Genomic DNA, 15,213 nt, shown 5'->3' with positions numbered 1-15,213 from the left:
ACTTCTGTTGTCTTTTTCACAGTGGAAGGTTTATGATTTGACCTACTGTTCAGAATGCAGTTATCTTGGGATCTCGGAGTGATTACATTAATGAGGATGATAAACAGTGATTTGGATTGGAATTGAACAGGAAAAAAAACAGTGAATAGATGAGCTAAAACATTTACTATAAGGAATAGAGGAGAACCAGTGGCTGAGATAATAAGGAATAGAGGAGAACCAAATCGCTCACGGTTTGGATGTGGAAGTATGGAGTACAGTGGTGTAAGAAAGATGGGAAAATTGAGAGAATTGGGAGATAAGTTATTGATTATTTAGAGGGGCAAAGTGAATATATTAATACTGAGAATGTTGTTGTTTGGCTTTCGGCTTTTTCGCCACAGCAGAACTCCGGTCCGCTAATGATTGGCAGTAGATTTTTTTTTTTTACGAAACGCCAATGTGCCAGCTCGACGCCCAACCTTCAACGAAGGCACGCCCATTTACACACGCATGTCTTTCGAACGCTACCCAACCATGGGGAGGACATGCAGACTCCACACAGATGGCACTCCCAAGCTAAGCCGAGAATCGAACGGGAGAACCTCTTGCTGTGAGGTAACAATGCTACTGCCGTACCAATAAACAATGAAAATAGTTTTAATGACCAAGTATCTTATATGTAATGTGCTGCAGCTAAGTGTAGTGAAGGCAGTGGAAGAGATCAGTAAAGTATTTGAAAATGCTTTGTCCAAGGCATATGCTAAGGACAGCCATGGAAAGGATCCAGGAGGTGTTTGGTATGCTATGTGTACAAGCCAATATGTTAGACTTCAGCATATGTTTGGGGACACAAGGAGTTCCAGTGTGGAATCTTTAGAAAAAAAGGTGCATATGGAGGGGGGGTTAAAAGAAGCAGGAAAAGAGCTATTTAAGCCTAGTTTACCAAGATATAAAAAGGGGATGTAAGATGATGGAAAGGTCAAGGTAAATGAAGGAACCAGAAGCTGAGTTATGTGAAAGTGGGGCCCTTACATTCAGGGAAGAGTATATTAAAATGAAAGTGGGAAAGGAAATGACTAACAAGGGTGTGCTGCATGTAGTTAAGTTGATGGAAAAATATTACCTAGAGAAAGCTGGTAAAACAGGCAGGAGGTGTTGTGCAAGTGGTGGAGGTCAAAAAGTGTGCAGGTTAAAGAAAAGAGTATTCTCCTTTGATTTTCCCAGTTAAAACTGAAGATCAGTGGAGGGCAGTTTTTGGCATATGTTTGAAGGAAGAAGAAAGGGAACATGGATAGTGCAGCAAAGGAAATAGAAAAGAAAGAGGAAGGATTTAGCTAGGTTGGAGAGAAGTTTGTATTCTAACCAGGCTAAAGAAGTTTAGGATAAATGACATATTTAAGCAACTGGTGTTATAAACAAAGTATTGCATGATTAATCCACAAGTTTTGAGGATTTACAAAGTCTAGAAAAATGGAGAATGTGTTAGAGAAGACTGAATTTATTGGCTTTATTTTGATTAAGGGAAGAATGAGATGAATAGCAGGTGGAAGAGAGACCATTTGCAATGGCAGATTAAGTGAAGACCACATTGAAAAGAATTATAAGGAAGCTGGGGAAGATGGCAGGACAGTTATGAAACAAAACTTGCTTTTCTGTAAGATACTGAATATGATACGTGGGGTAGGTGGCATAAGATGACAGAGGAAATCTAGGAGTATTGTGAAACTGATCCTTAAATTGTACGATGAAGGGGAAGTATGCCAGCCTATTAGCAGGAGAGGTTCTGAAAGGAAAACAATGAATTTGCCCCATCCATGGAATGTACACTGATACACATGTAGAAGTTTGCTTTATAAAAATAAAGCAAGCAAATTTAAGGTGTAATTCTTTTCTTCCTGGTTAAAAAGAAGTGCATTTCATTTTAATAGTGATGTAAGGTATTGAAGTCGGTGCCTGTGAAATATGTTTTAGAACATTTTGTTGAATAAGGTATGATATGACATGCTAAAATTCTGTAAAAGTAAGATAATGTAGAAACGGTCTGTGCCTGAGATTGGAAGAAGAGTTAGGGAACTAAAAAAGATGTTGCAAAACTGCTAACCATTTCTTAGAGCTCTGATTATTACAACAGTCTTCAAGGAGCATCTCTTTTCCAGCAGAAGACGGACATTGGACCTAACTCACAAAAGGGTAAATATTTAATTCTACCAATGCCCTTTTTAAGACCTAAACAAATCCTGATCTTGCAGGCATACAGACCTGTGGTACTCTTGTTTAATTTTATTAATTATTCATTCAGTACTTTTGTTTATGAATTTGCACCTGTGATGTTATTAAAAATTCATGACAGCACACCATGACTTCTATGAACTTTTGCTGCAGAAGGTGCACATTTCAGTCTGATGATCATTGTATGTAGCTTTGTTTTGTGTACTTGTGCTGAAGTTTGATACATGTTTGCACTCTGATCAATATTTTCAAGGTGGATGTTAATCTTGTAATCCTAGTTACAGGAATCTTATGTGCTCTTGTTTTTCAGCTTGTTGAAGAAAAGCATTCCTTAAAAGATAAACCCTACCCATCTCATCCACAACCTCCAGTTGATATAATCCATGTAGTGTTCTCACTGTTCCTGTACATTTCATGGTTTTACCCCAAATACTTGGACCAACACTCCCTGCCCACCCCACACACACATATAGCATCTGTTCTAATAATGATAAACATTGCTAGAACTGCGCATTGTATTTTGAATACAGCACGTTTTGTTTATTTTTGTGTTCTGATGTCCTTCAAGGATGCATCTGCAGTCATAACATATGGGTTGTCCTGCCTCAGGCAGCCCTTCGGTCGGCCGGATTCCAAAGTCTGGGTCTTGCCTCGGCTGATGTCGCACTTTCCCCGACGTCAGAGCGTCCGGGGTATAAAAGCATCAGCCGACGCCATTTTCCTCAGTCTTTCTTGCCGCGCGGTGCCCGAAGCAGAAGCTGTTCGCAAGTGCCGGTCGGTCAGATCCAGTGAATTCAGCTACCGAAGACTTGAAAAAGCTAAGTACCCCGTTGGGGACTCTTTCTTGCCTCAGCCGATGTCAGACAAAGTAAATAATTGTTTAACTTGTGGGAAACAAATACCTCATAAGGATTTCCATTCCTACTGCCTTCCTTGCTTAGGCCCAGACCACGACGTATCGGCCTGTTTAGCCTGCGATTCCTTCAACCGACGAACTCTTAGACGTCGGTCGGAGTTTGCAGAGGAATTTTTTGGAGCCTCTTTTGCTTATAAAATGCCGTTGGAGACTCCGACTTCGCATATGGTGAAAAAACGGAAGGAAAAGGACCGACACTCGCGGCCCGCAGTTTCGGCTGAAACCACGGCTAGGCCTACCGTGAGTGTCTCGGTTTCGGCCAAAACCGAGTCCTCGGAGATTCCTTCTTCCGAACCCATGCATCTGACCATCGAGGCCAAGGAGGCCCCGGCTGAGTTGGCTACCGAACTTCCTACCGAAACCAGTGTTCAGGAAATGTCCGACACCATACCTTTGGACATTTCTACTCCTGCACGTGGGGCAGCTAGGCCCCCTGCTTCCATGTCCATTAAGGCCTTTTCTAGGGCTAAAGCTGCCAAACTATCTAAAGCTTTGCCTACCAAAACTACCTCCCAGAGGCCTTCCTCTAGTTCACAGATCCTCAGCCTTGCAGAGGACCTTATTTCCTTAATTAGGGGTTCACAACCTCACCCAGACAGGGCCTCTCACCCTCCTCTGGACAAAAGGCCCAGGACTGACCCCTCTGACCCACACTCTTTAGATGATTCCACGGATGGGTCTGAGTTGGCAGACCACCAGGAGGAGGCTTACTCGCCTTATGAGGATTCAGATGCTGAGGAATCTATCCCTTCGGCCTCCCCTCCTGAAGAGTTTTCCTTTGGTGAGACTCTGCACTCCATGAGAGAGCATTTTCAATGGCAAGGTCAGGATTTCCCTGATTCTAGAAAAAGATTAAGGACCTTTTTGCATTTGCCTCAACATAGGCCCTTAGCTATACCTCCTGTTCTGAATGTAATTGATGATGTGTACAATGATGTCAGTACAGCTCCTGATACTCTTCCTCTGGCCCCTGCCAAACCTGACAGATACTACAGGGTCCCGGATTCTCATTTCCATTTGTATAAAGCCCAATGTCCTTCAAGGATGCATCTGCAGTCCTTACAAATGGGTTGTCCTGTCGTCAGGCAGCCCTTCGGTCGGCCGGATTCCAAAGTCTGGGTCTGGCCTCGGCTGGTGTCGCACTTCACCCGACGTCATAGCTGCAGTTCTTCGGGTATAAAGGCATCAGCCGACGCCATTTTCCTCAGTCTTTCTTGCCGCGTGGCGCCCGAAGCAGAAGCTGTTCGCAAGTGCCGGTCGGTCAGATCCAGAGATTACTACTACCGAATACTACTTCGAAGACTTCTAAAAAGCTAAGTACCCCGTTGGGGACTCTTTCTTGCCTCAGCCGATGTCAGAAAAAGTGAATAACTGTTTAACTTGTGGGAAACAAATACCTCATAAAGATTTCCACTCTTACTGCTTACCTTGTTTAGGCCCAGACCACGACGTAGCAGCTTGTTTAGCCTGTGCTTCTTTCAACCGACGAACGCTTAGACGTCGGTCGGAGTTTGCTGAACAGTTTTTCGGCTCAGATTTTGCGTACATAATGTCGTCGGATCCTCCGACTACTCAAATTGTTAAGAAATGCAAAGAAAAGGACCGACACTCGCGGTCCGCGGTTTCGGCCGAAACCACGGTTAAGCAAACCGCGAGTGTCTCGGTTTCGGCCGAAACCGAGCAAACAGTTCAATCTACAGCCGAATCCATGACTACTACCGAGGCCCCCTCTACCCTAGTTGAATCGGCCTCTGAAGTTTTACCTACTACTGTGGTTTCACAAGACTTATCGGACACCATCCCTTTGGATGTTTCTACCCCAGCACGTGGTGCTGTTAGGCCTCCTGCAGCCATGTCTATAAAGGCCTTTGCCAGGGCTAAAGCAGCCAAATCTTCTAAGTCTGTGCCTGTTAAGCCCCCCTCTCACAGGCCCAGTTCCAGTTCCCAAATGCTTACTCTGGCAGAGGATCTCATCTCTTTAATAAGGGGATCCCAATCTCACCCAGACAGGGCCTCTCAACCTCCAGAAAAGAGACCTAGAGCAGAGCCCCCTGAACCAGTGTCCTCAGATGACTCTTCTGATGATACAGACAATACAGACCATCCAGAGGCTCCTTTTTCTACTTATGAAGATTCCGATGCTGAAGAATCGATTCCTTCTGCTTCTCCACCAGAGGAATTTTCTTTTGGAGAAACTTTACATGCCATGAGAGAGCAATTCCAATGGCTGGGACAAGATTTCTCAGATTCAAGGAAAAGGCTTAGGACCTTTTTACACTTACCGCAACATAGGCCTTTAGCTATACCTCCAGTTCTTCCTGTTGTGGATGATGCATTTAATGATGCTTGCACTGCTCCTGATACTTTACCTCCAGCCCCTGCTAAGCCCGATAGGTTCTACAGGGTCCCGGACACTCATCACCATTTATACAAGGCTCCTTTCGCAGATCCTGAGTCTATCTCCCAGGGGCCTAAGGCAGTAGCTTCAACCTCAGCTAAAAACCCTCTCCCTTCTGAAAGGGAATCCAGGTCCTTAGAGAGATGGGGTAAAAAAGTATACACCTCTGCTACTCTCTCAGCTAGAGCATTGAACTGTCAGTTTCATATGATCCAATACCAAGAGTTTATGCTTGATCAGTTAACTAAGAAACTGTCCTCGGGTGATTCTTTAGATAAGAAATATGTCCTAGAAATGGTGAATAACATTCAGCAGGTTAGTAACCATTCTTTAAAATGTGGCTATGATGCACTGGAGGCTTCATTTAGATCAGCCATGACTGGCACAGTTATAAGAAGGCATGCATGGTTGAAAGAGCAGGTCTTGCCGGATCATGTTAAAGCAAAGCTATTAGATGCTCCTATGGATAAGGTCAGTTTATTTGGTTCTCCTGCCCAACAGGTACTGAAGAAAATGGAAGAGAAGGCAAAATCTGTACAAACAGTAAAAGATTTCTTACAGGTTCAGCCTCCAAGGTTTAGCAGGAACTGGCCTTCCAATTATTTGGTCCTTTCCAGACTCCTCTAAAACTCAGAGAGGCAGGAATAGGCATTCAAGAGGCAGAAATCAATCCAGAGGAGGTGCCTACAGGGGACGCCAGTGGCAAGGTAACAACCAACGAGGCACAGACACAACCACTACCACTGCAACAGGACAATCACAGTGACTTGGCTTTGACACCGCCTACCAGGGAACAAATAGCAGCACCCTTAGGCGGAAAGTTAACATTATTTTCAAAAAACTGGCACTATATCACAAGAGACAAGTGGATTTTGCAAACTATAGACCAAGGCTACAGGTTTCATTTCCACACTTTACCCGGAAAAAGAGGAATGCCAAACCTACCACCAAATCAAAAGACAGAAGCGCTAAAACAAATAGCTCAATTAGCAAGGATGAGAGCTGTGGAAAGGGTACCCACCTATGGAACAAGGCAAGGGATTTTACTCCAGACTCTTCCTGGTACCAAGAAAAGAAAAAAATTGGAGGCCTATTCTCGACCTGTCTGCTTTAAACACATTCATCATTGTCCCAAAATTCAAAATGCTGACCCTACAGCAACTTCTTCCCATGCTGGGCAAGGAGTATTGGCTGGTAACTCTAGATCTCAAGGAGGCATACCTGCACGTCCCCATACGACCACATTGCAGAAGATACCTCAGATTTCTTGCAGGATCAGAGCATTATCAATTCTCAGCATTGCCCTTTGGCTTATCTACTGCCCAGAGTGTTCACGAAATGCCTGGCATCAGTAATCGCTCACTGCAGGCTTCAGGGAATCCAAATTTATCCATACCTGGACGACTGCCTGATACAAGCGGACAACAAAAACAAGCTAACAGAAGACTTACAAAGAGTCATTTGCTTACTACAGGCCCTGGGATACACAGTCAATATAAAAAAAGTCAAGACTGATACCATCCCAAACAATAACCTTCTTAGGTGCAGAATTGGACACAGTAAAACAGATGGCATTCCTAACTGCAGAAAAACAAGAACAACTTCCTCTCTATTTTTTGGCATTAACAAAGCAGAACAAACTAACAGCAAGGAAAGTACTGCAGGCCTTGGGCTTCATGGCATCCTGCATAATCCTGGTCCCCCATGCCAGACTGCATATGAGAAAGCTACAGTGGTACCTAAAGAATTTATGGTCTCAACACAGGCACAGCTTAGAAACTGAAATACCACTAATTCCATGCCTGAAACAAGAGTTCCTATGGTGGGCTCAGGCATGCCAGTCAAACCCAGGTTTGCCCTTCCACAGCATTCAACCAAACCAAACCATCACAACGGACGCCTCAGACCTCGGTTGGGGGGCCCACATGCTGGACAAGTGCATACAAGGCTTATGGACTCGAGAACAGCTGCACCTGCACATAAATCAAAAAGAAATGCTGGCAGTACAACTAGCAATCCAGAATTTCAGACCATTCCTCCAAGAAGGCCAGTTGATGATAAGGACAGACAACACCACAGTCATGTGGTACATCAACAAACAGGGAGGCACTCATTCATACCCTCTATGCCGAATGGCCCTGGACCTATGGAATATGGCTCTGAGTTACAACATTCAGTTACAAGCAATTTTTGTACCGGGAAAAGAAAACATCCTAGCAGACATATTAAGCAGAACTACCTCGGATGCTCACGAATGGATGCTACACCCGGACATCTTCAAGGCCATCACAAAGAAATGGGGACTGCCACAAACAGACCTATTCGCATCCCCACTCAATCACCAGCTCAAGAAATTCTGCACAAGGACATACCACCCACTTGCTTGGAAGGTGGATTCTCTATCCTTCAATTGGAAAGGCCTGACAGCATATGCATTCCCACCTCTTCCTTTGATGCACAAGGTGCTATTGAAAATCAAAGAGGAACGTCCAAGGATAATTCTGATAGCTCCAGACTGGCCAAGACAACATTGGTACCCATTACTAAGGAGCATGTCTCGGGGGAGAATGTGGACACTACCCCTGACTCCCTTGATGTTAACTCAGAGCAACTACAACATCCTGCATCCAAACCTGAAAACTCTGCAACTGACTGCCTGGAACATTACATAAGAGCAACTAACCCAGATTTATCCCAAAGGGTTAAAGACATTATCCTTGAGGCCCGCAGACCCTCAACAAGAAGGAACTATGCAGGAAAATGGAAAAGGTTTCTCATTTGGAGTACCGACAGGGGCAAAGATGTATCAAAGGTAGACATTGCCAACATTCTGGAGTATTTGGCAGAGCTTTTCCATACAGGCCTGTCCTATTCCTCCATCAAAATACATGCATCAGCTATTTCTGCAGAATACAGCTTCGATCCACCTGTCTTTTCACATCCTCTACTCAGGCAGTTTCTGAGAGGAATTAAGAATGTAAAACCTCCTAGGAAACCACCATTACCAGCATGGGACTTGAACTTTGTACTAGAAAAATTGACACTTCCCCCTTTCGAACCAGCAGCAACAGCAGATCTTCAACACTTATCCTGGAAAACTGCTTTCCTGCTGGCAATTACCTCAGCAAGAAGGGTTTCGGAACTACAGGCTTTAATGGCAGTACAACCCTTCCTAATCTTCCATCAAGATAGTGTCCATGAGAACTAATCCTACATTTATGCCTAAGGTGGTATCCAGAGTGTCTTTAAACCAGGCAATCCACCTACCTACCTTCTTTCCCAATCCACAGAACAGGGGGGAAAGACTGCTGCATACCTTGGATGTACATAGACAGTTACGCTACTACCTGGACAGAACCAAGGGCAATAGAAAATCTGACCAGCTTCTGGTAGCATATGCAACAGGAAGGGAAGGAAAAGCAATTTCCAAACAGACAATCTCCAAGTGGATAGGAAATTGCATTAGATTCTGTTACTCCTACCATGGGAAGCAAATTCCACAGAACATAAGGCCTCATTCTACAAGGGCTACAGCCACTACCACAGCTTTCCTACGAGGAGTGGCTACCAAGGACATTATAGAGGCTGCTACTTGGACCTCCGTGCATACATTTGCCAAGCATTATAACTTACCTTTATACTCTAGATCCCGAGCAGGGTTTGCCACTGCTGTTTTGCAAGGGATCCTAACTACACCATAATTCTTCTTCCTCCTCCCCTAGTTTGGCTATGGTATTCTACCCATTTGTAAGGACTGCAGATGCATCCTTGAAGGACATAGTACAGTTTTGTACCTACCATAAATGTAGATGTCCGAACAGGATAGCATCTGCAGTCAGGATTACCCACCCTCCTTCCCCCTGTGGTACTCCTAGGGTATTTGCCCACCTAATAGCTAGCTGGGGGGGGGATCTCTTATGGTGTATTTGTTTGTATATATGTACATACATGATTATTTTTTGTGTTTGCCTTCTACTATTTGGAAACATTGGCATTTATCCAAAAATTTAGCTATCCAAGACGGCAACTGGCATCTGGGGCAAGAAACACTGAGGAAAATGGCGTCGGCTGATGCCTTTATACCCGAAGAACTGCAGCTATGACGTCGGGTGAAGTGCGACACCAGCCGAGGCCAGACCCAGACTTTGGAATCCGGCCGACCGAAGGGCTGCCTGACGACAGGACAACCCATTTGTAAGGACTGCAGATGCTATCCTGTTCGGACATCTACATTTATGGTAGGTACAAAACTGTACTTTCTGCAGACCCAGAAACTATTTCTCAGGGCCCTAAAGGGGTTGCGGCCGCCACTGCCAAAAATCCTTACCCTCTGAAAGAGAGTCTAGAGCTTTAGAGAGATGGGGAAAGAAGGTATATACTTCTGCAACTCTTTCTGTCAAGGCATTAAATTGTCAATTTCATATGATACAGTACCAAGAGTATTTGTTAGATGAACTGAATAAGAAAGTTTCTTCTCCTGAACCCCTAGACCGTAAATCCCTTCAGGATTTGGTGCACAATTCACAACAGGTTAGTAATCATTTCTTAAAATGTGGCTATGATGCACTGGAAGCTTCATTTAGATCAGCTATGACTGGGGCAGTTATTCGTAGGCATGCCTGGCTGAAGGAACAATCTTTGCCAGACCATGTTAAAGCTAAACTCCTGGATGCTCCAATGGAGAAACAAAATTTATTTGGCTCCTCTGCTCAGGAGATCTTAAAAAAGGTTGAAGAAAAGGCAAAATCTGTGCAAACAGTTAAAGATTTCCTGCAAGTACAACCACCGAGATTCAGCAGAAACTGGCCTACTAAGAATTGGTCCTTTCCAGACTCGGACAGAGCCCAGAGAGGCAGGAACAGGCGCCCTAGAGGCAGAGGTCAATCGAAGGGCTCCTACAGAGGCCATCAGTGGCAGCCTGCCAACCAGAGGAGTAGTGCAACAGCAACAACAACAACTACTACACCAGGACAGGCTCAATGACTTAACTCTGATCCCGCCTACCAGGGATCAACTGGAAGCACCCTTGGGCGGAAAGCTGGCTTTATTCTCAAAAAACTGGCATTATATTTCAAAGGATACATGGACACTGCAAATAATCGACAAAGGATACAGGTTCCACTTCCACACTTTGCCAAAAAGAAAGGGAATGCCAAACCTTCCACCAAATCAGAGGGCAGAGGCTTTAAGACAGATCAACAATTTGCTTCAGATGAAAGCTATAGAAAAGGTACCATGTTCAGAACAAGGCCAAGGATTTTACTCCAGACTATTCCTTGTACCAAGAAAAGAAAATCAATGGAGGCCTATTCTCGACCTGTCCGCACTGAACACTTATCTCATTGTGCCAAAATTCAAGATGCTGACCCTACAGCAACTTCTTCCCATGTTGGGCAAGGAGTCTTGGCTGGTGAATCTAGATCTCAAGGAGGCATACCTGCATGTCCCTATTCGACCAAGTTGCAGAAGACACCTCAGATTTCTTGCAGAATCAGAGCATTATCAATTCTCAGCATTGCCCTTTGGCTTATTTACTGCGCCCAGAGTATTCACGAAATGCCTGGCATCAGTAATTGCACATTGCAGACTTCAGGGAATTCAACTTTACCCATACCTGGACGACTGCCTAATACAAGCGGACAACAAGGGAAGTTTGATAAAGGACTTGGCCTATGCCATACACCTGCTACAGGCCTTGGGATACACAGTCAACATCCAAAAGTCAAGACTAGTACCATCCCAAAGGATAACCTTTTTGGGTGCAGATCTGGACACAACCACCCAAATGGCCTTTCTCACAGAAGAAAAACAAAAACAACTTCCAGATTACTTCATGATTCTGACAAGACAAACTCAGCTTACTGCAAGGAAAATCCTGCAGGCCCTGGGTTACATAGCATCCTGCATAATTCTGATACCGCATGCCAGGCTGCATATGAGGAAATTAACAATGGTACCTAAGGAGTGTATGGTCTCAACACAGTCACAGTTTAGAAACCTTGATACCAATCATTCCATGCCTTCAAAAGGAATTTCTGTGGTGGGCTCAGGCCTGCCAGTCCAACAGAGGACTGCCTTTCAACAAACCCAAAAACAAGGCAGACCATCACCATGGACGCCTCAGACCGAGGATGGGGAGCACACATGGAGGGCAAATGTATCCAAGGCCTATGGCCTCAAGGACAGCTAAGCATGCACATAAACCAAAAGGAAATGCTGGCAGTGATGCATGCAATCGAGGCCTTCAAACCCTTCCTCCAACAAGGCCACCTGTTAATAAGGACAGACAACACCACGGTCATGTGGTACATAAACAAGCAGGGAGGCACACACTCTTACCCTCTATGCCGGATGGTTATGAATCTATGGGAACTATGCCTGAATCTCAATATCCAACTACAGTCCCAATTCGTGCCAGGGAAAGAGAATACACTGGCGGACAGCTTAAGCAGAACTACCATGGATGCACACGAATGGATGCTGCACCCAGACATCTTCCAACTCATAGCAAAGACATGAGGAATGCCCGAGATAGATCTGTTCGCCTCCCCACTCAACCATCAACTGAAGACATTCTGCTCAAGGACATACCACCCACAAGCTTGGAGGGTGGACTCTCTCTCTTTCAGCTGGAAAGCCCTAAAAGTATATGCCTTCCCACCTCTCCCATTGATGTACAAGGTTCTACTGAAGATCAGGGAGGAACAGCCAAGAGTGATACTAATAGCTCCAGACTGGCCAAGGCAACACTGGTATCCATTATTGAGAAGCATGTCTCATGCAAAATCATGGCCTCTCCCCCTATGGCCTCTTCTTCTGACGCAGAACAATTTCAAGACCATGCATCTCAACTTGAAAACATTGCAGCTAACTGCCTGGAAAATTCCTTAAATCCCAATCAAACTGTTTTATCTCAGAGGGTGAAGGACATTATCTTGGAGGCTCGCAGGCCTTCCACAAGGAAGACATACTCAGCTAAATGGAAGAGATTTCTCATTTGGAGCACATCAAAAGGCTCAGATGTCACAGTGGCAAACATAACACATATCCTAGAATACTTAGCAGAATTGTTCCACAATGGCCTGTCCTATTCTTCCATTAAGATTCATGCTTCAGCAATTTCAGCAGAATACAATGTGGATCCACCTATCTTCTCGCACCCTCTCCTCAGACAATTTCTGAGAGGGATCAAAAATATTAAACCTCCAGGAAGACCCCCTCTACCTGCTTGGGATCTCAACTTTGTGCTGGAGAAACTGACACTTCCTCCTTTTGAACCAGCAGCATCGGCGGATCTACAGTTTCTGTCTTGGAAAACTGCATTCCTTCTGGCAATCACTTCAGCAAGAAGAGTATCTGAGTTACAAGTATTAATGGCAGTGCAGCCATTTCTTATTTTCCATCAGGACAGAGTTTCACTAAGAACCAATCCTACTTTTATGCCAAAGGTGGTATCTAGGGTATCCTTGAACCAAGCTATTCACTTGCCTACGTTCTTCCCTAATCCACAGAATAGAGGGGAAAAACTTTTGCACACCCTGGATATACACAGACAACTACGCTACTACTTGGACAGAACAAAAACTAGCAGAAAAACTGACCAACTTTTTGTAGCATATGCTACTGGGGTGCAAGGAAAAGCAATTTCCAAACAGACAATTTCAAAATGGATAGGAAATTGCATTTGATTTTGCTACTCCTTTCATGGAAAGACAGTTCCTGAAAACATCAGGCCTCATTCCACAAGGGCCACGGCCACCACTACAGCCTTTCTACGAGGTGGCTACCAAGGACATTTTAGAAGCTGCTACTTGGAGCTCCGTGCATACATTTGCCAAGCATTACAATCTACCTTTATACTCCAGATCCAGAGCAGGTTTTGCTACTGCAGTCCTGCAGGGGATCTTAACTACACCATCCTTTTCTTAGTACCTCCTCCCCAGATTGGCTATGGTATTCTACCCATATGTTATGACTGCAGATGCATCCTTGAAGGACATAGTACAGTTTTGTACCTACCATAAATGTAGATGGCCGATAGGTATGCATCTGCAGTCAGGTTTACCCTCCCTCCTACCCCTCTGTGGTATTCCTAGGGTACTTACCCCTCTTTTAGCTATCTGGGGGAATCTATTATGGTGTATTTGTTTGTTTATACATGTATATAATTTTGCAAATGTTTGGAACTTTTCTGCATTTATCCAAATTTAGCCTTCCTAGAGGGCACCTGGCATCTGGGGCAAGAAGGACTGAGGAAAATGGCGTAGGCTGATGCTTTTATACCCCGGACGCTCTGACGTCGGGGGAAAGTGCGACATCAGCCGAGGCCAGACCCAGACTTTGGAATCCGGCCGACAGAAGGGCTGCCTGAGGCAGGACAACCCATATGTTATGACTGCAGATGCATACCTATCGGACATCTACATTTATGGTAGGTACAAAACTGTACTTTATGTATAAAGCTTATATACAACTCGGTGGTGTTTGGTACTACTACTGTTATGACTGACCTTACTCTACTCTCATGATTGACCTATATCTGTGACTTACACCAACTATTTATTTTATTTTTTTATTTTACATTTGTTGACCGGGCTAGTCTAGCTGGATATATTTCCATTTTCAGTAGAGGCCCGGGGAGAAAAGCTCCACAAAAACATAACAATGAGAGATAAACAAAGAGACATATTGTTAATAAACACATAGAAATACTAATAAAAAAGTATTAATAAAAACCAATAGTAATAATAATAAGACCTAGTGACAAAGTTAACAAAAAAAAAAAAAAAATTTAGGCACACCATCAAAAGTCAAAAACTAGGGTAGGCCAGTTTAAAGCATCTAAGTTAATTCAAATAGGCTATGCCATAAGGCTCCTACTATAAATAAAAAAGAACAAGTGGAAAGAGAAGAAGGAGAAAGGTGTAAGATAAGGGAGAGGGAAGAGATTGTAGAGGGAAGAGATTGTAGTCAAGAAATAGGAGAAGAACATGAGAAAAAAGACAGCAAGAGGAGTATAAATAAATGATACAAACAAGAGGATATGGGAGAGGTAAGAGAAATAGGTCAGAGCATAGAAGGAAATATTAGGGAAAAGAAAGATAAATGCTAGGTCATCAGCACAAGATAGGGTAAAAGGTCATGAGAGGGGGGGGGAGAGAAGTCAGTCTGGTGTGACTATGATATGTAATATGTGATATGTAATATGTTCTGTTAGCCTGTTAGTACTTTGTTTCACTTGCCTGAACTTCACCTGTGTGATTAAGAACCAAATAAATAAAAATGATGATGTTGATTTGCAGTATTTTCTGCATTTTGATAGAGAGAATTAAATTTTAATTTGAATGCTTTAGTCATAGCAAATACTTTTAAATGTAATTAATTGATTTTTCATCCTAGAGAGTACAGTCTTCTCCCACAAAACTTTCTGATCAGTCACAGCTCCATTTCTTAGCAAATGACTTTCATTCAAAGCAGGAGCTACAGCAGGGACTGATAAACCAGCCAGTGAGAAAGGTATGTAGAACTTGTCTTCAATATGTGCTAAAATGCATGCAATGTTAAAACCGGTTTCAAATTGAATTCTTCTGACCTAACTTTTTTGAGCTTCTTAATTAACATTTTAACCTTCTTTATCCTCTGCAGGAATTTTTGTTGGTTTGTAGCAGTGCTAAGTAGTGTGAACATT

At 43.7% G+C, this 15,213-nt stretch overlaps 1 protein-coding gene across 2 annotated transcripts in view; it reads left to right on the top strand.

Annotated features, from left to right (window-relative positions):
• Positions 1 to 15,213, top strand: part of MRTFA (myocardin related transcription factor A) — a 2,407,897-nt gene that overhangs the window by 1,952,981 nt on the left and 439,703 nt on the right. For both annotated transcript variants that reach the window (XM_044075412.1, XM_044075419.1), the window contains one exon: positions 14,925 to 15,041. In XM_044075412.1, coding sequence (XP_043931347.1) covers positions 14,925 to 15,041 — 117 coding nt within the window. The remainder of the gene's footprint in view (positions 1 to 14,924; positions 15,042 to 15,213) is intronic.

The sequence above is a fragment of the Protopterus annectens genome, chromosome 1.part1, assembly GCF_019279795.1.
Source record: "Protopterus annectens isolate FY-2018-M chromosome 1.part1, PAN1.0, whole genome shotgun sequence".
In the NCBI taxonomy this organism is placed as follows: domain Eukaryota; kingdom Metazoa; phylum Chordata; order Ceratodontiformes; family Protopteridae; genus Protopterus; species Protopterus annectens.
This window is presented reverse-complemented; position numbering and strand designations above follow the sequence as displayed.